Source organism: Podarcis filfolensis (genome assembly GCF_964270895.1).
Source record: "Podarcis filfolensis genome assembly, chromosome: 5".
Taxonomy (NCBI): Eukaryota; Metazoa; Chordata; class Lepidosauria; order Squamata; family Lacertidae; genus Podarcis; species Podarcis filfolensis.
In genome coordinates this window covers 68234199-68258851 of record NC_139608.1, presented here as the reverse complement: position 1 = coordinate 68258851, position 24653 = coordinate 68234199, and the positions used below count along the sequence as shown (strand labels likewise).

Here is a 24653-nt window from a genome sequence, read left to right as displayed (position 1 = left end):
CGCTCATGCCCTGCTTCCACCTGCGCGGCGACCGCAAGAGCAGCATGCCGCAGTGGAAGGGTGACTGAGCTGCAGGGACCTTCCTCACATTCTCATAGACAGCCGAACTGAATTACAGAATCATAGAGTTGGAAGGGACCCCCGGGGTCATCTAGTCCAACCCCTGCAATGCTGGTATTTTTTGCCCGACATAAAACTTGAACCCACGTCTCGTAAGATTAAGCGAGTCATGTTCTACCAACTGAGCTATCCCAGCTAGCAAAGCCCGGTATGGTTTCATATTGGATGGGATGTTGTTTCCCCGCCGCCGCCCCCAGACATTGGACGGGATGTGGAGTTTCCTGCATTGCAGGGGCTGGGCTAGATGACCGCGGGGACCCCTTCGAACGCTGCCATTCTAGGATTCGTAGCCTTGCACGCCCGGTGGGCGGAGCCTCCACTCTTGACGTCACTGCGTCTCTGGCAGGACACGTAGCGCGCAGGGCCAGCGCGGCGGCGGCGTCTCCGCCTTCCGCTCCAGCTCCGCCCCATTTCCCCCTCACCGGAAGTAGCCTCTGCCGCTGAGAAGGGAGGAGATGCTACGTAGTTCCGGCGTGTCGCTGGCGGCTGAGGAGCGAGAGCGGAGGGGTGAGGGGGAGCCGTCGGAGCCGCTTGCCGCCGTCGTTGGTCGAGGCTGCTGCTGCCGCCGCCCAGTCCGGTAATAGGGAGGCGCCGCTGGGCGAAGGGAGGCCGCGGGGGAACGCGGGGGCTGCGGCGCGGGATGGGCGTTGGGCCTGGGCCGGCGGGCGGGCGGGCGGCCGAGACGGAGGGAGGGAGGGAGGGAAACGAGCAAGTGACACGCAGGCGAGGTGGGGGCGGGGAGGAGTGGTCTGAGGAGGCCGAAGCCGGAGGGAGCAGCTCTTTTCTCTCTCTCTCTCTCTCTCTCTCTCTCTCTCCCTCCCCCGGATAATTTATAATTATATTTTATATTATATTTATTATACATTATATTATATTATAATATAATGGATGTGTGTTTGTGCCTGTGTCTCTATCCGTCTGTCCATTGACCTCTCGGCACCGGCTCACCATTTCTCTCTCTCTCTCTCTCACTCGGCCTTAGCTAGAGAGCCTTTTCCTTCTCTTACGTGGCTTGCCGGGATTGCCTCCCTCTCCTTGCTGTCTTTCTTTTTTCTCTCTCTCTCTCCTCAACTCCTTCCTCCTCAACTCTCTCCGTCGTTCTAATTTAGTTTATTTATTTTTGGGGTCCCCGAAGTCCCCAAGGCTCAGCTGCTGACAGCCCACCTTTCTCACTTCCATCCTTCCCCTCCTCAAAAACTGAAAGGGTAGGTGGGGTATTAATACTAATAATGGTGGTGTAATGCTAAACCGGTGTTGTAAAATCGGGGCTGGAAGGCGCGAGTGCCGAAACAGTGGAGTAGTGACCTCCCTCTCCCCCACCCACACAAAAAAATGGCAATCTGTGCTCGTCTCCTGAGAATGAGGGTGACATCTGTGCATTTTTTGGTGGGAGGGAGAGGCATGGGTCTTTGGCTTGCCACCCTGGTTGTCCTCCAACTAGTTGCTGGCTTGCGTTGTAAGGTTGTAGTTGGTTTGAATAGCCGGAACTGCTAGCAGTATATTCCGCCCACCCGCTACTCATCCTTGGTTTTGGCTTCGCCCTAAGGCAGCTTGCTCTCTGTAGGATTGCTACCTTTATCCCTTCGCTCATAGGCACTTTCGTTCCTTAAAGAAATATATGGGAGGCTCCCAATTCTTGGCAAATGAATTCTGTTCACCTGTTGGGTTTCTGGTTGTTATGTGCTCTGGTTAGTCACAAGGGGTAGGGGGAAAAGATAGCAACCCAGACTTGGCATTTGGATTTTATGTGAGCTTTGATGAAGGGATGAGTGGTGCTGTTCATTTCTTGGGAGTGTATTGTAACCCAGGGTTAATTTCCAAACTTGGGTCACCAGCAGTTTTTGGACTACAACTCCCATCATCCCTAGCTGGCAGGACCAGTGGTCAGGGATGATGGGAATTGGTAGTCCAAAAACTGCTGGAGACACAGGTATGGGAAACACTGCTGTAACCTTTGTAAATTTATGTTAAAAATACTCCCCCCCCATGGTAACTGAATAGTTTGACAGCTAACTTTTAAAATAACCAAAATGTTTTGAGCCGTAAGCCTTTCTGGAATTCATGCCCTCTATCCTAGAAATCATGGAAGTTCATTTACTTTATTAGTAGTAACGGCAAATGGCACTCTGTAAGTGCTGACAATAGTTTTGTTGTCAGAATCACAGAAGTTGGAAGGGAACCCAAGGGTCATCTAGGCCAGTCCCCTGCAATGCAGGAATGTCAACTGGTTCAGACTTCAGAACCTTTTCTTGGCATCAGTCTGTTTATGGGGCTGAGCGCTGACTGATTAAGCTTGGAGTTCATGGTATCCTATTTGTGTAGCTGTGTTGAAATAAGGAAGGATTATTATCTGGTAATGCTAGACTTTAGACAGAAAAGTTGGTGGGTAACTTGTTCAGTGTTCAAATTTATGAGGAAAATGTCCCCACCCTAACCCCCTCCCAATTTTAGCTCTGTAGCCTTTGCTTTGCATTCCACTCCCTCTTGTAATTCAAGCAGCAGTTTTGTTGTAACATTTGGATTCCATGCTTTTGAATTTATAAATACATTAGAAGTTTAAAAGTTATCCATTTGGAATTAGATGAACCGAAGAAGATGTGGTCTGAGCACCAAGTAAACGGCCTTAATATTGGTATCCATGGGTACATTTTGTAAGAACATTTGTGAGCATAGTGAGTGTTATTGTGTGTTTTGTGGAGCATGTTTCACCTGCTGTGGTCCATACTGAAGCAAGGAGCAACTTTTCCCACCCTCAGTTAAGATGAATGTGTATCCATGCATTCTTCCATTGTATTCTGAGAGAAATGGATGTCAGTGGCTTATGTACCTTGCTTACTTGAGTGTTCCCTAAACACACTAGCTGCAGAAGGAGAACCTTTATTTGTGTTCGCCATATGCAGTGACAAGGCAGGGGATCCACAGCTATATGGTAGTTGGGGCACTTGTTAGCCCTTTACAAAGGCCCCTAAAGACTTGTTTTGGTGCATAAATCTGAAATGAAAGGCTCCCAACCAAGAGAAATCAATTTAATTTCTCTTCTATATTTTCTTTTTGTGATTTGTGGGGCTGTCACTCAAAGTCTTGCATAAGAAGTAATATATATTTGGAAGCTTCAGGAAGACACCTCGTAACATTTCTACTAAGAATAGAACTTGACTTCATATGGGGTTAGAGTAACCTGCTATGCATATCAAATATGCTGGTACAGAGAGTCAGTTGAAAACATAGGAGCCATTGTGCAAACTGTTTAGCTTATATTCCCTGCTTGAGGGAGGAAGTGTTGATTTGTTCCTGCTATCTTCATAGCTACCACACAGTTTTGTTTTTCTGCTGGTCCCTCTTAAATGGCAACTTTCTAGTTCATAGGAAATTATGATAGCTGAAATGTTCTGGTATATAGCCAAAATTCACAAACAATTGCTTTTATTTTTCCTCCTAGGCAATTGATCTCCCACAATGTCATTCATATTTGAATGGATCTACAATGGCTTCAGCAGTGTTCTGCAGTTTCTAGGTAAGGCTTCAAATGTTCACCTATGAACAGTTCTCTTGGGCTTAGTGTTAACATCTGAACTGCTGGTTTTCACACATTCTGCTACTAGGAACTGAGAGGTGGTGGCACATTATCTGATGCCATTTTCACCCCTCTGACTTTTCTAATTCTGAATGTGTCATTTTACTCATTTGCCCTAGAGACCTTGCTAATTTTTAATTTCTTAAAACTGTCTACCTACAGTGGGTCTCAAATTTCAGCAGCACCCTGTACAGTGCCAAAATTCTACACACTCCCCTAACCCTCCTCTGCTACTTTGCAGTCCCATCTCTAGTTGATAGGCTGCAGCTCTTCAGATTTTAAGAAAGGAAACTGTCCTATCCCCACCAGGAGATGCCAAGGATTGAATCTGAGATCTTCCGTATTTAAAGCACGTGTTGTACTGAGCTATGATCCTTCTCCCCTTTTCCCTCTTGGCTAACTTCATCAGATGTATTGGAGTCTATATGGAAGTAATTGTACAATTACAAGGAAAGGGTGGAGACATCATAGCTTACAATTCTAGGAGACTAAAGGGCACAGAAACCTGGGTAAGAGGGGCAAGCAGCAACACTCAATGAAAACAAAAGACTTCTACTTTGTATAGTACCTAAGAAGAAGTAGTCTGTCTTAATTTCAATACTGTACAAGTTAGAAACCTCAGCCCTTCCACAAATGCTCCCTTCTTCCACTAGTAGCACTGGCAATTCTCTGTAGAAAAGCATCTGTTAATGTGCCCAAGGCAGCATGGATATTCAAGATACAGTTTTCAAGATCCATTTATTCTAATTATACAGCTTACTTTGATCCAGTGATCTTATTCCATTTTTTAACATGCTGCTTTTCTGTTCTGCAGGATTATACAAGAAGTCCGGAAAGTTAGTTTTCTTGGGTTTGGATAATGCAGGCAAAACCACTCTTCTGCACATGCTTAAGGACGACAGATTGGGTCAACATGTGCCTACCCTGCATCCAAGTAAGCTTTTCATAGCTTTGGGTGATGTTATCTATTAAGGTCATTTTTTTAAAAAAAAAATGCTACTGTATGTTACTAGACTACTTAGAGCAGGCATGGCCAAACTTGGCCCTCCAGCTGTTTTGGGACTACAATTCCCATCATCCCTGACCACTGGTCCTGTTAGCTAGGGATGATGGGAATTGTAGTCCCAAAACAGCTGGAGGGCCAAGTTTGGCCATGCCTGACTTAGAGCCTGGCATGTATGTTTTAAAAAAGTTGTATAATAGCAGTTCTCATTGCCTTGAAAAGTAAGGCTTATAAGCCTAATACCTAATAATTTTATAAAAAACTAATAAGAGATTATAGGGGACTGTGTCATTAAATGCACATTATACCTGGTAAATTTTTATAAGCTAGAATTAAAAACAATTCCATGTCATTTGAAGAATTTGAAAGTTTAAGAAGTAATTTTAGACTTAGGTGGTGCTTTAAGGCTAGGGTCTTAGCCCTTCAGCCATTGCTAGCGTCCAGCTCCTCAGCCACAAACAGCTAATGGCCTGGGATGATGGGAACTGCTGCTGTTGTCATTGGACTGCATCTGGATGGCAGCAGGTTAGCCATCTATGCTTTTAAAGTCTGGTTTGTCCTGAATGGCTTCTCTTAGATGCAGGCATTTTTATACGTGAGAGAAACAGTACAACCAACCAGTACCAGAGTTCATAAAATATTTTCCTTCTTTGCTGCAGCATCAGAAGAACTGACAATTGCAGGAATGACTTTCACAACTTTTGATCTCGGTGGCCATGAACAAGGTAAAAGCAATATTTCCCATCATGTGACTTGCGATTGATACGTGTTTCTGTCTTGGTGTTGGTTATTTTGACGTAGCAAATTATTAACTGGGAGTTTTAATTAGCTGGTCATGATAATGCCATCATGGTTCTCAACCGTTTTGGTATGGTGACTCCCCCCCCCCCCCCGGCCAAAGTCCAAATTTCATTGGCATGGCAACCCATCAATTTATGTTGTTGTTTTTTCCTCGCTGTCGGTTTATTGTTAGATGAATTTTGGATCACAAGCTAGAGTTTGTGGACCTCTTGTTGCCATGCTTTTCTCCTCAAACCATACTTTCCCCTCTTTGCTCCACACTTGATACGAAGAGTGCCCTTTCACCACTCCCACACATCCAAAATAAACCTTTGGGTCTTTACTCCACACCTCCCTTTGTGGGGGGAGTTTGAAACAACACATTTTTATACAAGCCAAGTCTGTACATTTTTTATAAAAATACAGTTTTTGTTTGCTCTGGGGATATCGTAATACTTGATGTTATAGCAACATCCACCATGAAAAGAAGCTCGCAGTTAAGTCAGTCCAAAAGCCCATCTAATCCAGCATCCTGTGCTCACACATGCTAACCAGATGCCTCAGGGTGCTTGCAAACGGGACCTGAGTGCACTCTCCCCACTTGTGATTCCTAGCAGCTAGTATCCACAGGGGGACTGCCTCCAGTAGAGAAGGTGGAACATAGTTATTGTGGCTAATAGCCATTCTAATCCTCCTTACGGAAACAGCTCTCTTGCAGAAACAACCACATGGAGATAAAATGTAGCTCAGTTTTTAAAACAGAACAAGTTGGCCTCAAGAAATGGCCCTGAAAATGTGGAAGTACTGAAATTTTGAAGCTAGTTCACATAATGTATACTTTTTAAATTACTGAGCATAGGTGTGAAGTGAGCGCTTGCCATAGAAATAAAGGAATTAAGGCACCCCAAGGGTTATCTAGTCCATCCCCTGCACTGCAGGGAAAAAGATAAGCACATGCAGCAGCTACTAGTGACGTTGATGACTTTGATTATAATGGCAAGCTGGAATTTGAAAATGTGTCGAGAAACACTCGTGAGCAAAATTCTGCTCTTCTTGGGTATTGCAGCTGGTGGCTATGTTATCTTTATAAAAATGTTTTTCTTTCCCTTTTAGCTCGGCGTGTTTGGAAGAATTATCTACCAGCGATTAATGGGATTGTCTTTTTAGTGGACTGCGCAGATCATGCACGTCTTTTGGAGTCCAAAGTGGAGCTTAATGTATGTAGCTCCCGCCCCCAGTTTTACACAGCCACTTGGAGCCTGTATAGAATCTCTCTTCTGTTCTGTCACCTGAAGAATTGGATCTTAAGACTGTGTGAAAGAGAAGAGGTGTCATAATGAGAAAAATCTAATAAATATAAAGTGGAGAATGAAAACAAGGCAGTAGTAGTTAAAGCATCTAAGTTCTAGAAACAGTTTTAGGCCTGAACATACTTTTCAATAAGCTTCTGTAGGACTTCACTGTAAGTCAAGTGCAACTACCGTGATGCCTCACTTTGTACAGTAGTGCAAAGATTTTATGTATGATAATAGACAAGAAACTGTTTGGGATTTATTGAGAATCATTGCTGCAGATATGTTATGACGCACATGTAATTCTCTTTTTCCTATTAGGCACTAATGACTGATGAAACAATATCAAATGTGCCAATTCTTATCTTGGGTAACAAAATTGACAGACCAGAAGCTATCAGTGAGGAAAAGCTGCGAGAGATTTTTGGACTTTATGGGCAGACCACAGGAAAGGTAAGATGTCAAAGCTGGTCATAAAAATAAGAAAATAGATATACTGTATTGCAAGACTGATATCCTTTTAAAAGCTCTCTCAGTAGAGTGGTATTTCAAGATCCAAGTCTTGAAATCTGAAGTTCTAATGGCTTTTAAAATACTGGAAAAGGACAGATAACAGGCTTTCAGTACATCTGTGTGTGATGCAAATATTAGTAGTTTTACTAGCCTACTAAAGAGGTTAGTAGCCTGTGTTTCTGTGCTAGCCCAGGAAGAGGAGAAACTTCTTAAAAGACTAGTGGGGAAAATTGCCTTCTACCAAACAGGCTGACTGCCTTTCTTCCTCAGCCAGTGCAGAAACAAAGAGCTCTAGCAGAAGAGGAAAACAAGAGATCCCTCCCTCTCCACCAGCCCACTTGCTCACCAATGGCTACCAGGCAATTTGTTAAGTAAAAGGCTAGTTTTAGTCAAAGCTATAATAAAAGTACAATTGGTCAAGGAGAACTGCAAGAGCTCACTTCTGTAGAATAGCTTTATTTGGTATATTTGCTCCTTTTTGGAATTCTTTCTCTTATGTGCAGTTAGAAATGACCAATCTTGTATAGTATGTGAACCCCTGGCTTCCCCAAAAAGAAATGAACAACAAAATCGCCTGACACTTTAAAGACTAATAGATTTATTGTGTCATAAGCTTTCCTGGTCTACTTCATCAGATGCATGAAATGTTACCTTCAGTTGGAGGATACATATATACGTGGGTGTAGAGAGAGAATTGTAAAAAGTGGGCAAGGACAAATCTAGTGTGACAAATCGTTGTGTTAATGAATGCCTACTAAAGGGCATGCATTATCTAGATTTAAAGCCTAAACAAATCAAATCAAGCTTCTCCGATTTAACCATTTCCTGCTTGAGTCTCCATTTGAAGTTCCTTTATTGGAGAATAGCAACATTCAGGTCAATAGTAATGCCTTAGGAGATTGAATTTTGCATACAGCGATTTCTTAATATTGCCATTTTTGTTGTCCAGTTGGGTTCCATTTATTTTTATATAGACTGTACGTAAAAAACAAAAGAACATTGCTGGCTGATAGATATACTGAGATTTTAAAATGTGTTGCATATGTTCATGCTTGCCTGACCTCTATGGGTATACTGCAAATTTTATTTTTGTTTCTTGCATTTGTGTACTGCATACTATGTTTCAGTCAAGGTAGAATTTACAATTCAAAAATACAATTTAATATACTTGTGCAATTTACAATTTAAAATGCTTGCAATTAAAAATAGCTCAGCTGTTTGCAAAAGGGGTTTCAGACAGCCCTACACTGAGTTTTGGCTGCACCAGACTACATGCCAAACTGGGGAGGAATTTACCTTACTCACCAGCTGATGAGGGTGAGTTAAATCCTGCTGATTTGGCTGTACACATCAGTTCCCAACAGGGGAACTTGTGCACACAGCCGACATAGAATCAAACGTTGCCCATCAGGTGATCACACCCACCCGCCCTGTTGTCAGTTGATTGGCAGGTGGGTGTGTTTTTAAAAAATGGCATTGCAGGCCAAATTTAAACCCCAGTGCACCATGATTGGCCTGCAGCTGAGAAGTTCCCTACCCCTAATTTTTAAGAAAGTTTTGTTTGTGTTTGAAGCCATGCGTAACTCTTTTACTGTTTTAAGAATTCCGCAACTGAGTCTCTGTGAATGAATTCTTGTTTGACTCTAGGGGAATGTGCCACAGAAGGACTTGAACACACGTCCCATGGAAGTGTTCATGTGCAGTGTACTGAAGAGGCAAGGCTACGGTGAAGGTTTTCGTTGGCTATCGCAGTATATTGACTGATACTTGGAGAGAAATCTACTCCTGGACTGATCCTGTTCACAGCTTCCTTATGGACTTTTCTATTAGAACATGGAAGGCTCTCCAACCGCATACTGGCAATGACCGAGAGACTCCTGTCTTCACTTACCCAATATCACAGTGGTGACACAATTCTTTTCCCTTTGTCTGGGAGATAACATTCTACACACTGGTGCAGGTTGTTGTCACTTCCAGTTGCCATTGTTTCCCATGGAAACCATGGCTTTCAGTTACAATGGGGCTGGTGAGTTGGAACGCAAAACTGCACACAGCGCTCTTAATGGCTGGAAAAGAGAACCTGTCTCACCACTGTGGCCAATTGACTTTGGAAAAAGCAATTCTATTTTTTAAAGAAAGTGTTTAATGTAAACGGTGTCCCTTTAGATTTCTTAAGTTAGCATTCATCTTGTTTGGGCCAGAATTCGATAGGGTTTTTATTAATCTATTTAAATGTTATTTAGGTAGAGAGATCCCAAATTACTGAACCAGCTATCATGATATTAATAATCCTTAGTGAACAGAAAGATGGGCTCAGTTGCCCTGTAAGATGGTTGTGCTGTCACACTGTTTGATCATGAAGATGGTGCTATTGGGACTGACTTGTGCAATGATTTGTTTTCTTTAATTTACAGGGGTTTTAGTTGGGGAGGGAAATGGAACGCACATGCAGACACACTCGTTCTAGCTTTCCATGTCATTATGCATAGGAGCCTGAAATGCGGTTAATCACCTTAGCCCACCTCTCAAAGTTACCACCACTTCCTTTGTCGGCAGTCTTCTTATCCCCCTTCTCTGCAGCAGCAGTGGAACAGTTGTCTCAGGCTTGTGATATGGTTTGTTCTACATTGCAGGCAACTGCTGGAAAAAAAAATGCAGTAGAAATCATGAGTTTATTTTGTTGGGTTACTGTAGCATTAAATTTTTCCACCAAATGCATATCATAATGCTGTTAATGTAAACTAACCCTGTTTCTTTTATATTCAACAGAGCTTGTGTTTGAAATTTCATTACTTGCCTAGACATCTTCATTTTCCATTTTAAAGAAACCACAAGTAGACATCAGTCTCCTTTAAAGGAGTATGATGGGGCTTTAGGTGAAATTATTTTAGTGCTCGCTGGCAGTGTATTTCACTGATAGATGCAAGAGATTGGTGGCTCAGAGTCTGAAAACTCTTGAGATGACTTGTGTGCTAAATTTTGTTACAGAAGATGAAATGCAAAATAGCAAAACACCAGAAGAACTCTTTTTTGTGCCATAGGCACTTTTTCTGCTAAAAGGTGCACTCTGTTGCTAGGACTTGAGTAGGTTAACTTGATTGTTAGTTCCTGTGATCTAGCACCTTTTGTCTCTGCATCAAAATCTTTGAAAGGGAAATAAGTCCTTAACATAACCATTAATAGTTTGAAATTCCAGTTTCTTGTGCTGGTGGTGTGAAAATCGTTTTTCGTTTTTTAAAAAAAACTTCTGAGTTTTGCCACATTCACTCAGCGCTCGGGCATGTCAAAATGTGTTGCTATTTACCCAAACACATAATGGATTCCAATGAAGCATGTAATGCAGCTGTAAAGACAGGAAAAATTACACTTTCTCTGCCAGCAAGAGGAACAGAATGTATTGCTAACATGGTACACTTAAATTGCACCGGTTGATGCATCTGACTTGTAAAGCTTAATACAGTTGGGGTACTCCCAGGGTAGTTTAAGCTGAGCCATCATTAGAAAGAAGCGTGTGACAGTAAACTATTCCTGAAAAGCATAACTAGAAGTCTGATCAGGATCAATAAGGCTCTCTTTCCACTTATAGAATACTTGTAATTCTTGACCTGTTTGCAGTGTCTTCACCAAAAATGGCTGCATATAGCATCGTCATTGATTTCTCTTTTAATCTTGTCTCTGTGAAGCCTTTTGATTTTACAGAAGCTTTTCAATCTGTAAATATCTCCCCAGGCCACCGTGCCTATGACTGTGTGGCCAAGGAGGTGTAGAGAACCACGTCAAGCTACAGTGGTCATGCAAACACACTTGACTTTAACCGATCAGTTACTACATTATTTGAATCTCCAGTATTGACCACCTAGAGTTCTCCTGTTGGATGTTACATTCAAGGAATGCTAATGGAATTGTTCTTGAAACAATATGCGACCTGGTAACCCCTTACCAGAAGTGACATACTCCAGTTCCATGCTTAAAGGGAAGACCCTAGTGAACAGAGCTATAGAATTTGTGCCCAGTAGAGGCATAGTTTTCTATGAAGGTGGTGTCTCAACCACTGGAGAAAGTACTTGTGAATAGCTCTGACCTTTCCCCCCTCCGCCTTGCCATGTATTGTCATTAGACAAGTCTTAACTCCTTGCAATGTATGGATATAAAGTTTAATATATACTTTAGAAACTGGATTACAGATTGGAAGGCGAGAGAACATGTCATTCTGTTAGCAAAATGTTTTAACTTCCCATTTCTGGAAACGTGAAACGTGTTTGCAGAGAAGGTTTGTCTGTATCCAAAACATTTTAATAAAGTTTTTTTAATAAAAAAAACCAAGAACAACCCATCACACTTAGTGGACTGAGTCTGGCCATAATCCTAATACGTTAGAAGTTCATATGCTTACAAAATAAACTAGTGATAAAAGGTGTACAGTTCCTGATCTATAATGGCATTTTAGATGAATGGTTTTAATAAAAAAAAAAATGTGACTTGAAGGTAGTAGAAAGTATGTCACATAGTAGTGTTAGCCATCAAATATGTTCAGTTACGTAACTGAGGGAGTTAATAATATATTTTCTGGCATGTGAAGCTCTGAAGCATGTTTAGGTTAGCTGGTTGGTTCAGAAGAAAACCTATAAAGGAAAAGGAAGCCCTTTCTGCATGTGGAGTTGCTTAAAAAGAACGAGATCGAAAATTCGTTAACAGGTTAAAGCCCGATTCAGATGTTAACACAGAAGTAGAGCCTGAACAAGCGTATAACTGGTACAGTTTCTGTTTGTATATTTCAGCTAGTTGCTATTACTTAAGTGGCCATTTGAATAAAAATGAAAATTAAAGTAGATTCTATTTAAGATAATGCAAAAAAAAGTATTCTTCATTGCAGCTTTTGCTCTTAGATGTACATTCTTTCATAACTGGGTGGAAGGTGAAAAAAGTCCTTAGTAGCTGCAGCTGAGGGGGAGGGAGGAAGATCTGGAGGTGACGGTGCCAGTTGTTTTGTGTACTGGGTGTGGGCTGCACAAGAGAGGGGAGGGTGCCTGGAAATGGCAGGGAAGGTGAAAAGGGAGCTTGGTAGTTGCATGCGGGGGGGGGGGGGAGCAAGCAGGAGCACAGCCCCTAGTAAAAAAGCAAGGAAAAGAGTTAATCACCTGTCTAAATAGGCCATTGTCTTCATCGCATACATGTTATTTGAGTAAGATCCTTGCGACCATCTCATTCTGTGCATTTCTTTAAAAGTTTTGCATTTTCTCCCAGGCCGTATTGGGGGAAGGCCGCACAAAAATCTCCCTGCCCCACCCTTAACTAACTTGATGGGTAAAGAGACTGCAGTAATGTTTTGCAACCTCAAGCAGCTCCTTAAATTCTGTTGTGGCAGATATGGCACACACATTACCCAACCTGCTCTGCTGCTTGAAAGCATGCATATCTAAGAGCAAGAGGAAATGCAAGAAAGGACATGTTTATGCGAATCTTGAATAGAATCTACTGCTCTAATTTCCTAGTAGTAGTGTGACATCTTGCATTTTTGTAAAATTAGGAAATTGATTGTTTTTTTCAGCCAATGCTAGGCAATGCAGGGGATAAGGAAAGTCGTGCACGTGATTGGTGCAAACCAGTGTTGCCTAGCAACAACCTGGCTGGGCTGTAATTTTGCAGCTGGACCCGCTGCCAGCATGGGCGAGTAATGGAGTCGGAGAAGTCAGGAGGCAGAGAGGTCTCCCTTCTCTGCAAAAAAAAAAGGGTTCAGCAGAGGCATTGAAAGGAATTACGTATAGAGAGATAAAATAATTTTTAATAAGACAATTAGCAACTGAACTAAATAATGGCAGGGAGATGTGACAGTTTCAAGGCAGGGGATAAAAATACAAGTATGAAAGGAGATAGGGAGGAGAATTTATGGGAGGTGAGTAAAAACAGTTTGACAGGCATGCAGGGAGGAAACATAAAACACAGTCTTTTCGACTTAAAGCCTCTAAAGCAAGTTCTTCCTAAAATGGGGAGTGGATTCAGAGTACCTCCGCAGCTAATGTCTATATTTCATAGACTCATAGAAGTGGAAGGGACCACAAAGCTCATCTAGTCCAACCCCCTGCAATGCAGGAATTTTTAACCCCAAGTGGGGCCTGAGCTATCTCCCCCTCTCTCAAGACACTGCATGAGCCTCTGAACTAAAATAAACATGAACACCTGAAATGAGAAGCCACCTGCTCCATCTGCCTGCATTGTTTTCAGAACCCAATGATGGCCATAGACTGCGGGCACAATTTCTGCTGGGACCACATTGCCCAGTGCTGTGAAAGGCCTAGTGCAAATGTGTTCTGCCTGCCTGCATTGCAGAAAGCGCTTTCCCTGGCTGAACCTCCAGCCCATCAGGCACCTGTGTAGTATCAGAGAGTTGGCCATGCAGTGCGGCATGCGGCAAGCAAAGGAGAACAAAAGCTGTGCAAGAGACACCAGGAACCCCTGAAGCTCTGCGAAAAATGATCAAACATCCATCTGTGTGGTTTGCAACAGTTCCAGGGTGCATAAAGATCACAGCATGATTCCTATAGAGAAAGCTGCTCCAGTTCACCAGAAGAAAATACATCACTGTTTGCAAACTCTGGAAGAAGAGAGACACAAGATTTTGTCATTTAAATTACATGTAGGGAAGCCAAGCTAGGATCTTCTGGCAAAAACCGAAGCTGAGAAGCAAAAGCTTGTGTTGGAATTGGAGAAGCTCCACCAGTTTCTTGAGAAAGAAAAACAACTGTTAACCCAGCTGGATTGGGAAGAAGGAAGAAGAGCTATGTGGCTTAATTTTCTGAAATTTCCTTAGGTAAAGGTAAAGGGACCCCTGACCATTAGGTCCAGTCGTGGCCGACTCTGGGATTGCGGCGCTCATCTCACTTTACTGGCCAAGGGAGCCGGCGTACAGCTTCCGGGTCATGTGGCCAGCATGACTAAGCCACTTCTGGCGAACCAGAGCAGCACACAGAAACGCCATTTACCTTCCTGCTGGAGCGGTACCTATTTATCTACTTGTACTTTGACGTGCTTTCAAACTGCTAGATTGGCAGGAGCAGGGACCGAGCAATGGGAGCTCACCCCGTCACGGGGATTCGAACCGCCAACCTTCTGATCGGCAAGTCCTAGGCTCTGTGGTTTAACCCACAGTGCCACCCGCGTCCCTTTTGAGATTTCCCCTATCAGCACCCTAATCAATGAGCTGGAGCCGAAGTGTCAGGAGTTTCTAGCTAGGCTGCTGCAGGATATTGGAAATAACAGGTGCATTAGGGGCAAATTTCAGTTTCCGGCTCCACCCGGTTCTTCAGAGCTCAGTGCAGTGCATCAGGAATTCTCCAAAGAGAGAGTGCATCGCTGCAAGGTGAACTAAGGAAGTTGAGAGAGACTTTGACTGAACAAAAGTGGATAAATGAGAATGTGATGCTGGACCCCGCTCTCGATTTATTGTGTTTGACAGTCAGAAAGCTGTTGCATGGGGAGCTGTCCTGCCGCACTGGTAGATTCAACCCCACCCACTGTGTGCTTGGCTCTCAAGGGTTAACATCAGGGAAGCATCAGTCCTGGATGTGAGCAAGGGAACTTCTTGGGCTGCAGGTGTGGCCAGAGAATTTGTGAAGAGGAAAGGACTGCCGAATATTGTCCTTGAGGAGGGAATCATGGCTGTTAGGCCTGGGCGATGTATCAGTATTAGGGCTGGGCAATACCTGCTTTTCAACATCAAAATAAACATTGTGATATTTCAATAATGTCTGGAGCTATGTAGAGGCAAAAATGGTGATGTCCTGGCAACTGCTACTACTTATGAGTCTGACTCTGAAACTGATAATTTTCTATGTAACCTTTAACATATTGTTACAACTGTTGTGCTACTTTAAACATTATCAGTACAACAGTATTATAGCCTGTTTTCTGTAAACAGAATCTAAATCTGATGGCTGGATAGCTTGGTTAGAGTGTGGTGCTGATAATGCTAAGGTTGCAGGTTCGAACCCCATATGGGGCAGCTGCATATTCCTGCATTGCAGGGGGTTGGACTAGATGATCCTTAGGGTCCCTTCCAAGTCTACAATTCTATGAAAAGACAAACGTTTACTCAATGATAGCATCATTAACTAAACCATTAAAAATTTCTGGAGAATATAGTACTGTTCTATGCAGTTTTGTGGGCAAAGTCAAAATTCACAGAGGTAGTAGATTTAGAAAAAATATTAAATAAACCTGTGTATGATTATAAATTTAATTTATTTTCAACAAATTCAAGAGTAGTTTAAGTCTACTTGCACCACCTGTGGGATGATGGCAGAATCGCAGAGTTGGAAGGGAGGGACCTCTGAGGGTCTTCTAGTCCAGCCCTCTGCAAGGCAGGAACCTCACTGATGCAGCCGTGATAGGCTGCCATACAGCCTCTCCCATAAGAGAGCAAAGGCAGCCAGTTAACCCCCCCCCCCTTTACTTAACCCATTTGTGACACAAGGAACAAGAAGGCTTTAAGGCAGGCTTCCTCAAACTGGCCCTCCAGATGCTTTTGGTCTACAACTCCCATGATCTCTAGCTAGAAGGACCAGTGGTCAGGGATGATGGGAATTGCAGTATCAAAACATCTGGAGGGCCGAGTCTGAGGAAGCCTGTTTAAGGGCATGGCAAATATATGTGCTTTGTTTTACTCCTGAGTAAAAAAATTCCTGCGTTGCAGGGGGTTGGACTAGATGACCCCCCATGGCTCCCACCCAATTCCACAATCCTATGAAATCACGGCTTTGTGCCGCGGCGAGCTTCGCTTTACTTGGGAGGCTCTCCCCCTAGCCCCGCCCCCAACCAACCAGCTCCCGATCCTGCCAGGAAATCTTCCTGCTGAGCCGCAAGCAGCCAATCGCGGAGGACGTCCGCAGCACGAGCCGCTGCAGCCAACCGCGGCTCGCTTGCCCGGGCAGAGCAGCCAATAGGAGCGGGATCTTTGGCCCACCTGACCTTCCTCGCTCGGCTCTGTTCTGATTCCGGCTGCGGCCGCTGACTCGCGCGCTTTCGAAACCTTAGGACTTTGCCCTCTCGAGCTGCGCCGGGCAGAGCCCTGTTCGCGCAGGGCGCCCAGGAGAAGGGGATCTCCGTGAGTTTTGCACCTGCTCTTTCCAGCTAAGCGAACAGATCCCAGGGGTGTGTGGGGATCATCCCCACGTGCCTCCTTCGCCCGAGTTCTCTTGCACAACTTCGAAGCTTCACCCTCCCTCTGTAAGGCTCTGATCCCCCTCCTGAGCTGCTCTTACTTCTTGCACCATGCCGAGTGGATTTCTCTCCCTGTGCTGCTAAGGAAACGCGTTCTTCCTCCCCGCAATGGCCGAGGCTCTGCGGTTGATAGCAGAGAAAGCTGGCTGTGTCGTCCGTGTTTCTCACGCGCGCGGATCTGTGCCCCAAGGACCCTGGAGTGGCAGCGGCGTCCTTTTGACGCCGGACCCGGCCATTGTCCTCTGCCATGGGTCCGTCTTCTCTCCTTTCCTCCTGCCAGCCGAGCACCAAGCCTGGGCCCAGAGTCGATTTCTGCTCCCTGATAGCTTCCCCCCGGACATCCAGATCCAAGTGCTTAGGCCAGCAGAATGCAGTCTTAAAGCTCCCAGTAGGAACTGGCTAGGCGGAGATCTGGTGGGAAACACCCCAGCCTTGAGATTCAACCCGCTTTCAAATTGGCACGAGACACCCAGCGGCCTCCACTGCCACAAGGCCGAACTCATCATGATGCTCCCCTGTGTGCCCTTCCAGGATGCTTTCTCCAAACTCTTCAACTCCACTGAACAGTGGCGTTTTGGCACAGAGATGGAGGTTGAAGAGGAATCCAGCGCCCCGGAAGACCAGGCACGTTCCCTGCCCTGGTTTGCCCTGCTGAGGATCTTGGATGGCGATTCCCATGGTGTGGGCGGGGTGAGCTGCGTGGCGGCTGAAACGCTGAGGAAGGGAGATCCAGTCTTCGCCTGTGGCTCCCCGTTTGGCTCGTTCTGCCCGGACATCTTCATGAACACCCTCAGCAAAGGGATCGTGAGCAACACATCCGGAGAAAACAACGCCCTAATCCTGACTGACGCTCGCTGCTTGCCTGGCACCGAAGGGGGCGGTGTCTATGCGTTATCAGAAACCGGCCTTCACTTGGTTGGGATAATCGTAGCTCCGCTTTGCTGGAAATCCAGCGAATGGGTTGGTCTAACTCTGGTTTGTGCCGTCAACAGTATTCTACATTGCATCCAGAGCGCCCTTTCTGGGCCTCACCGGGCTCTGAAAATGTGGCTGAACCCCTTGGAACTTGTGGCCAAGTCTCACGGAAAGATGGTGGCCAGAGACGGCCCACATCAGCAAATGCTGGCTGCTGTGGTTCTGGTGGAACGGGGCCTCACCTGGGGATCTGGCGTGATCGTGAACTCAAGACTGGTGTTGACCTGTCGACATGTGGCCAATGGCGCAACAAGTGTCTGCGTTAGATTGCAGCCCAGCCACGGAAAGTATGTTTGGATTCTCGCCTGTATTGAGAGATGCTAAGGTCCAGTTCTGTTTGCTTTGCTGCATCTTCTAGTCTCTGCAAGATTTGACACTTGAGCATTCAAACCTGCGCTGCTCAGTCAACAGGGTAGACTTGGGTTTCTTAGTGGGCTGGAGCCACAGGGGTGAGCAGTCTGGGTATATGCCAGATGTTGATCTTGTAGAGAAGCAAATCACACAGCACCTAGAATCCCCATTCAGTGCACTATATTAGAAATTGAGAAACCATCACCTGTGAATTGGAAAGAGATAGTAAACTTGAGTGTCAATACAGTGGACACTTCCTTTAAAAAGGAATTCTCTTTGCTTCATATTTTTACAGAGCCATGCGGGGCACTTTTTGTGTGCCCATAACGCCGATGCTTTCATACATGGCTAAGTCATATTTCCAGCAGTGTGCATCTTCCAAGTACAGTGGTACCTCGGGTTAAGAACTTAATTTGTTCTGGATGTCTGTTCTTAAGCTGAAGCACCACTTTAGCTAATGGGGCCTCCTGCTGCTGCTGCTGTGCTGTCGCTGCACGATTTCTGTTCTCATCCTGAAGCAAAGTTCTTAACCCAAGGTAATATTTCTGCGTTAGCGGAGTCTGTAACCTGAAGCGTCTGTAACCTGAAGCGTCTGTAACCCGAGGTACCACTGTATATGCACTCTGGGGAGTCAGGATTGTCCATGTTGTGGGAAATGTATATTTGCCACTAGGTAAGTTGACTATTTCTGAATGTGCAGATCAACCCACATGTGGATAACTCCGTGAGACTTGTTTCTAACACACTTCACAGGGCATCATGAAAAACATAGTGGTGTGGCTCTCATTTATGCTGACAGCGCTTGTTTAAGGATCTCATCATCTTAATAGTTAGGCCAGTTGAGCAATGCCAAAAATCCTGGCTTATTGCAAGTATCTGTATCTGCTGTCTCCTTAACGCTTCCTTCTGTTTGCTCCTAGGAGTTCTGTAGCTAAAGGGAAAGTGGTGTTTGCTACCAAGGACTCTTCTCCCTATGATGTAGCACTGGTAGAATTAGAAGATGACCTGCCCACTTCTACAGAGCCCGTCCTGGCATCAGAGTTTTACAAAGGTGAGAACCGGACACTCCACCCATCTCCTTTGGGTCACTGCCCACTGGGTCTTGTGGTTTTATTGTGGGGAATAAACCAAAGGCCCTATAACATTCTGCCTACTAAATCATTTTGATATGGGCTGTTCTATTGAAAGTGGTATTAAAAAAAAATCTTCCTAGACTCCTTCCCCTGAGTAACCTCTGTTGAGCAAGTACAAAGTCTAAGCTTTGAAACCATTTTGGGGTGTGAATATGTCCCCGTTGTGCCTCCCCGCCTCCCACACAGCGACAGCTGGGATAGCTCAGTCAGTAGAGCACGAGACTCTTAATTTCAGGGTTGTGGGTTTGAGCCCCACGTTGGGCAAAAGATTCCTACATTTTAGCGGGTTAAGACTATGTGGCCCTCGTGGTCCCTTCCATCTCTACAATTCTATGATTCTATCATTCTGTGAATAGTTGAATTAGATTGTGGATTCAATTCAAGTGACCAAAATCAATCAATCAATCTTTATTATGGTCCAGAGACCCAACAAATTGTTACAAAGCAATGCACAATTCAGACAGTCTACCTCCAGGTTAAACAAGCATTTTGTTGAGACTTAAAGATAGGGATCATTGGTTATTGCATGCTATAGTAGTCCCAATCTTTAAGAGAGGCCACCCAAACGTACCCTCCAATTATATGCCAATTAACCTGCTTTCAATAATTGGGAAGCTCTATGCCTGATTCCTCAGTAGCAAACTGACAACTTTTCTAAATGAACATAATATACTATCTGAAGCCCAGGCAGCCTTTCGCGAGAACCATTCAACATCAGACCACTGTCTAATGCTGTCCTTCCTAGCCAAGAAGTATACCAGGCCTCTACAGGGTAAACTCTTCGTGGCCTTCATGGATCTGAAATCAGTGTTCGATTCCATCCCCAGATCCCAGCTATGGTCCGAATTAAATGTGACCAAAATCAATACAATATGTTGCCTGTGGCAACCAGGGCCGTTGCTTTCTGTACTTTATTTTTTATTAAATGTTATTAAATTAATTATTAAATTAAACTCTGATTTACAATACAAATCTCCTGTTTTGGGAAGTCTAGGAAGTCACTGGAAAGAGATTGGAAAGAGACTTAGTCTAATGTTACACCATGGATCATGGTCTCCAAGGAAGATAGGGATGAAGTGTTGATGGCAAGTCTTTTGCTGGCTTCCGTTGTGGTTTGCTTCTCTCCTGGAGTTATTGTTGAGGGTTCTTGTAGGATTTTGTCTTGTTTCTCCCCACTGGGAACTGTGCATCTCAGAACTGCTTCCCACGTTGCAAAGAAACAGGGAAACGGAAAGCACAAACAGCAACTTCCGTTGGGTGGTAAGGGCGATTTGTGGGTCTTCTTCCTTGGAGAGACTTGGGAGCTTTGCCATCTCTCTGTGATATACAAAGTGGACTTTTCGTGCAGTTTTTCACTGCTTTGGTTTGTGCTCTTCATGCAGGAGAAGATGTGAGTATCGTTGGTTTTGGTGTCTTTGGCCAGGCCTGCGGCCCATCGGTAACATCTGGGATCCTGTCTGCAGTCATCACTGTGGGAGATGAGCCTGTGATGCTTCAGGCCACCTGTGCAGTTCATGGTGGCTCCAGCGGGGGAGCCCTGTTCTCCATGCACAGTGGGAAACTCCTAGGTACGGCCTCTTTCTCCTTGTTCCTTGCTCTCCCATGATATGTAGGCGTAGGGATTGGTGCAAGGATGGAATCCTGTAATCTCATACTTGCTGCTGTGAGGAAAGCAAGTTACTAGTCCTTAGTGTGCAATGAGCTGGGTTAAGCGTGGAAGCAGTACTTGGTGAAATCTTGTTCAAGGCTGCTAACATTTAAACAACGTTGGTCTCCAACACTGTCTCTGTGTGCGCGGGATGGATTTCTGCTAGTGCAGAACCTTCCTCTCTTCCCACTTACAGCCCTCACCCACTCTCAAAATCTTCTCTGAAGTGTGGGGGGACTAGCAGATTTTGGGGGGAACATCATGGTGGCTGCAAGGCGAGGAGGGTGGAGCGAAATCCCACCACCCAATTTTAGAGAATTCCCGTGCAGCCCCATACAATGCATCTCCTCACTGTTGAGGGGGTGCCTTCTAACCCTCTGCAGAGGGTTTTAGGAAGGGGAAGAGAAAGATGTGAGCTCACACAACCCTTTTTACATGCCCAGCAGGTTAAAAGCAGCAGTTCAATAGGCCAAATGCCCGCAAAAAGGAAATGTCTTTGGGTAGTGGAGACCAGGGAATTGGACTGGGCCAAATGGGTCTCTCCTGGTAGAGACTTTCCAGAGTCTAGGACCAGCTACAGAAAAGGCCACATAAATCAAATGCAAGGAGGAGCTGGGTTCTTTATCCCAATGATGCATGCCTGGGTATGGCGTGATTCATAATCCTCATTTGTCTTTGCCAAGCCAAAGTACATTACACAACTTTCTCACGCACATGCACTGAGCCTTTGATAATTGGTTGTGTGTAGCAACGCTCTTGATAGGTTTTTATTCTTGCCAACCGTATCTGATCACGGAGGCAGGTTTGTTGTGGAGTGATTTTATCTCTCGACTGCAACCATGTGCAGTCGAGAGGTTACAGCTCTGCAGGATGAAGCTCTTTTATTCCTCTGAATTATGAAATCCCCTTTTTAAATAACAGACTCTAGTTGCACAAGATTTCCTCAAGGTCCTCTCCACCCGCTTCCTTGCTCAAATACTTGTTTAAGTAGCCGCTTCTTTACAATTTGATTTTGGGTTCTCCAGATGTTTGGGAATACCTAATGTTTTTTCCCCAACGGCAGGTATCGTTGCCAGCAACACGAGGGATAACAGCATAGGAGTGACGTACCCTCACCTGAACTTCAGCATTCCCATCACCGTTCTGCAGCCGGCCCTCTTGGAATACCTTCATAGCAGAAGCCTGCGCGGCTTCCGGGAACTAGACAGGGTGAGCCACAAGATCCAGGTTGTGTGGAGACTCCAAAGAGAGCCTGTGGAAGGACCGCTCAGCAAGCTCTGAAGAACTTCAGAAGAGAGAAGAAAAGCATTGTTTATCCATACCCTGGTTGAGCTATATCTAGATCAGGGCAGTCCAACTTTGCAGACGAGGTAGGCCGCAAAAAAGTGCTTGTGGGCCACACATTGCCTTGTCATGCAGGTGAGGGGAGAAAGGCCTAAATTTGACTCCCCCCGGCCCTCGTGTTGCCTTCCCAAAGCTGGCTAAACAAGGCGCCAGAGCCCTGGAGCCCTTCCACCTCCCTCCCAAAGCTTGGAAAACGATAACTAGGCTTTGGGAAGGAGGAGGGAGAACTCTAGGTACCTGTCAGAGACCTCAGGCCTCCTTCCCAAAGCCCAGTGCCTCCTGACCTGGCTTTGGGAAGGCAGTGTGAGAACCAAAGGGGGCAGCAAAAAGCATCGAGGGCCACATGCGGCCCTTAGGCCTATATTATTGGGCCAATGAACCATGCTTATGGGTGGGCTTGAAATCAGCTTTCCTTGGCTGATTTCAGTAGGGCTGAACCTTTTGCCCTTGTTTCCCATCATGCACCTTGCTGTGTCCTTCGCTTCTCCAAATCTCACTCGAGCATCAAAACGCCCCCTGTTTCCCTTGAGCTCGTCTCTGCCTTCTCTTCCTTGCTGGGGGGCTCTCTCCTGCAAACCCCTGTGTGCTCTTTCCACCTGTCTTCTGTCAGTTCTTTTTCTAAACCCACCTTTTCTGTAGACTTCGCTCGGCAGTTGTCCTCTGTGCCCCCCTGGGAAGGGGAACCTCTGGCTCTCCTGAGGTTGTTAAGACTCCAGCTCCCATCAGCCGCAGTCAGCATGTCAAGGATCCAGTGATCAAGGATGATGGGAGTTAGCCTGACAACATCTGGTGGTGGTGGGGTTTCCCCTCCCTGTCTTGCCACTTCTCACAAAAAACCCCTACGTTCTCTCTCTCTCTCACACACAGAATCACAGATTTTGTACACATCTGCATTTGCTTATATGTATCCCCTGGTACCCTTTCCCTTTCCTTCCTCTGTTGCCTTTATGCACAGATGAAATTTTTACTGTAAGCTCCTGGAGGCTGCCTGGATTTTGATTATATAAATAAACGATAACATAACTACAGTCCTAGCATTCTATATGAAGCTATATGACATCTTTTATTAGTTGGTTGTAGTGTCCCTGCTTGCCACCAGGTGGTGCCACTGTTCCAAACACTTATGTAGATAGACTGTGTTCTAGCAGGGTCTGGGTTTTTTTTCCATTTCAGTTTGCTGAAATTGCTTTTAAAGTTTTCAGTCAATAACCTTTTATGCAGAAGTTGTTTGCCGCTGTCTCTTGTGTGCGAAACAAAATGAGCTTATTTCAGCGGCTCCCTCTTGCCCGTTCTCTCTGGATCGTTCATTCGTCGCAGAATTGTGTATTTAGGAGGAACATAGATAATGGTTCTTTTTTCTCAACAAGCCCAGTGCTTAGCCACAGAGAAGAGCTGGGCTTTTAGAGGCCCTGACTGTGGCCAGGGAGATCAGTTCTCTTTCCATGATGGTAATGTTCTCCCTTCTCTGACGGGGCCCGTGTTGCTTCTGAATGCCAGCGGCTGGGAATTTCGGGTGGAGAGAAAGTCTGCTTGCCCTCAGGTGCTTTTTTAAGGCTCCCCATAAGCACCTGCTTGGCCCCCGTGAGAACTGTGTGCTCAACTAGAGACCGGATCCATCAGAGTTTCCACTTGTGCTTTCCTGGACAAAGTAAACAAAAAACAAACTCTGCAAGCCCTGCTTGTATTCTCAGCACGAGATTGCAAGTGCTGCAATAATAGAACAGTAGCTCACCCCCCCCCCAATGTAGTGCTCAAGGGGACTCGTGGGTGCTCATGTCCGCTTCTTAAAAATAGACGATAAAGGGCAACGCTGCTCTCCACTTCTCAGCAAAAGACGGACTCGAACCATTCTTCTCTTTTTCCTTTCCTCTTCCTTGGGGATGAAATGGATCAGGCCAGCTGGCCTGCAGGGCAGTCTTAGCTCATTTCATTCCTCTGTCGACTCAGAGAAGACCAGGAAAAAGATTGCAATTTATGGAAGCAGGCATTATGTTCATTCAGTTTCCAGTGCTGAAACTGAACAAACAGTAGTTTGGAGGGGCGGGGAGAGTTGTGCTGCGTAATTATTTTCTGAACACAGCTTGTGCAGTATACATCTTGCTGTTGAGCGAGTTCAAGCCACGCTATGAATTTCTAATAGATATGGTGTAGAGCAGGGGAATGAAGTTTTACTGCTGGCTTCAGAGCATCTCCCCTGCTCACCTGTAGGAAAAGTTCCTAGCCAGTGCAGTGAACCACACTTTGCATCTGACAGGCTGAGATACCCTCAATTTCTGGCTTGGAGGGGCATTGACAAATAAGTGGTATAGCTTCATAGAATCCATTGATCTGGGGAGCTCATATGAGCAAAGTCCTAGGGATAGGAGATGGCATGTGTGATACCCATTTGTCTTCCAGTCTCCTCGAGACAAATGTCCACACAAGGAGCTCCACCGCTTTTGAAGAAAATGAAGACTTCTCGAAATGGTCTCGCCAGCAAGTGTAGTTCCTTCTCCCTCGAGCCATAAATATCTCTTGCTGCAGCCAATTCTTCCAGCCACAGTGCAGAAGAAAAATACTGTGTCTTCTTAAAAGGATGGTGGAAATAAGTTGAGAGTTTTTTACCCCTTGAGTTGTGGAGGGAGGGGAAGAGGCCAGCATTGAAATCTATGTGGCTCCTGCTAGGAAGAAAAAGAAGAGTTTGGATTTGATATCCCGCTTTATC

The 24653-nt window shown here is 45.2% G+C and overlaps 2 protein-coding genes and 1 pseudogene across 5 annotated transcripts; all 3 read left to right on the top strand.

Moving 5' to 3' along the window:
* Positions 1-446: 446 nt before the first annotated feature.
* SAR1A (secretion associated Ras related GTPase 1A) lies at positions 447-11615 on the top strand. Of its 3 annotated transcripts, none has more exons than XM_083614267.1 (7): positions 447-697; positions 3560-3634; positions 4509-4628; positions 5357-5422; positions 6591-6694; positions 7091-7222; positions 8930-11615. In XM_083614267.1, the coding sequence occupies exons 2-7, from the start codon at positions 3577-3579 to the stop codon at positions 9044-9046; spliced, it is 597 nt and encodes a 198-aa protein (XP_083470393.1). In that variant the 5' UTR covers positions 447-697; positions 3560-3576; the 3' UTR covers positions 9047-11615. The 3 variants fall into 3 exon arrangements, with proteins under 3 accessions (XP_083470393.1, XP_083470395.1, XP_083470394.1); XM_083614269.1 differs by having other exon boundaries at positions 590-627; XM_083614268.1 differs by lacking the exon at positions 447-697 and adding an exon at positions 999-1325.
* On the top strand, positions 9284-15061 carry LOC310763276 (zinc finger protein RFP-like; annotated as a pseudogene). The gene is made up of 3 exons: positions 9284-9308; positions 13473-14081; positions 14406-15061. The product of its transcript is annotated as a zinc finger protein RFP-like (transcript).
* A 1196-nt stretch (positions 15062-16257) lies between these two features.
* Positions 16258-22977, top strand: TYSND1 (trypsin like peroxisomal matrix peptidase 1). Its single transcript, XM_083614131.1, has 4 exons — positions 16258-17760; positions 18745-18875; positions 20340-20525; positions 21669-22977. The coding sequence occupies exons 1-4, from the start codon at positions 16607-16609 to the stop codon at positions 21884-21886; spliced, it is 1689 nt and encodes a 562-aa protein (XP_083470257.1). The 5' UTR covers positions 16258-16606; the 3' UTR covers positions 21887-22977.
* The last annotated feature ends 1676 nt before the right edge of the window (positions 22978-24653 follow it).

Excerpts from the sequence above, each read along its gene's own strand:
- TYSND1 (XM_083614131.1), top strand. The coding sequence starts at position 16,607 with ATGGCCGAGGCTCTGCGGTTGATAGCAGAGAAAGCTGGCTGTGTCGTC. Across the intron at positions 17,761-18,744 it reads TTGCAGCCCAGCCACGGAAA|GAGTTCTGTAGCTAAAGGGA; the intron begins GTATGTTTGGAT and ends GTTTGCTCCTAG. Across the intron at positions 18,876-20,339 it reads GGCATCAGAGTTTTACAAAG|GAGAAGATGTGAGTATCGTT; the intron begins GTGAGAACCGGA and ends CTCTTCATGCAG.
- SAR1A (XM_083614267.1), top strand. The coding sequence starts at position 3,577 with ATGTCATTCATATTTGAATGGATCTACAATGGCTTCAGCAGTGTTCTG. Across the intron at positions 3,635-4,508 it reads CAGTGTTCTGCAGTTTCTAG|GATTATACAAGAAGTCCGGA; the intron begins GTAAGGCTTCAA and ends TCTGTTCTGCAG. Across the intron at positions 7,223-8,929 it reads ATGGGCAGACCACAGGAAAG|GGGAATGTGCCACAGAAGGA; the intron begins GTAAGATGTCAA and ends GTTTGACTCTAG.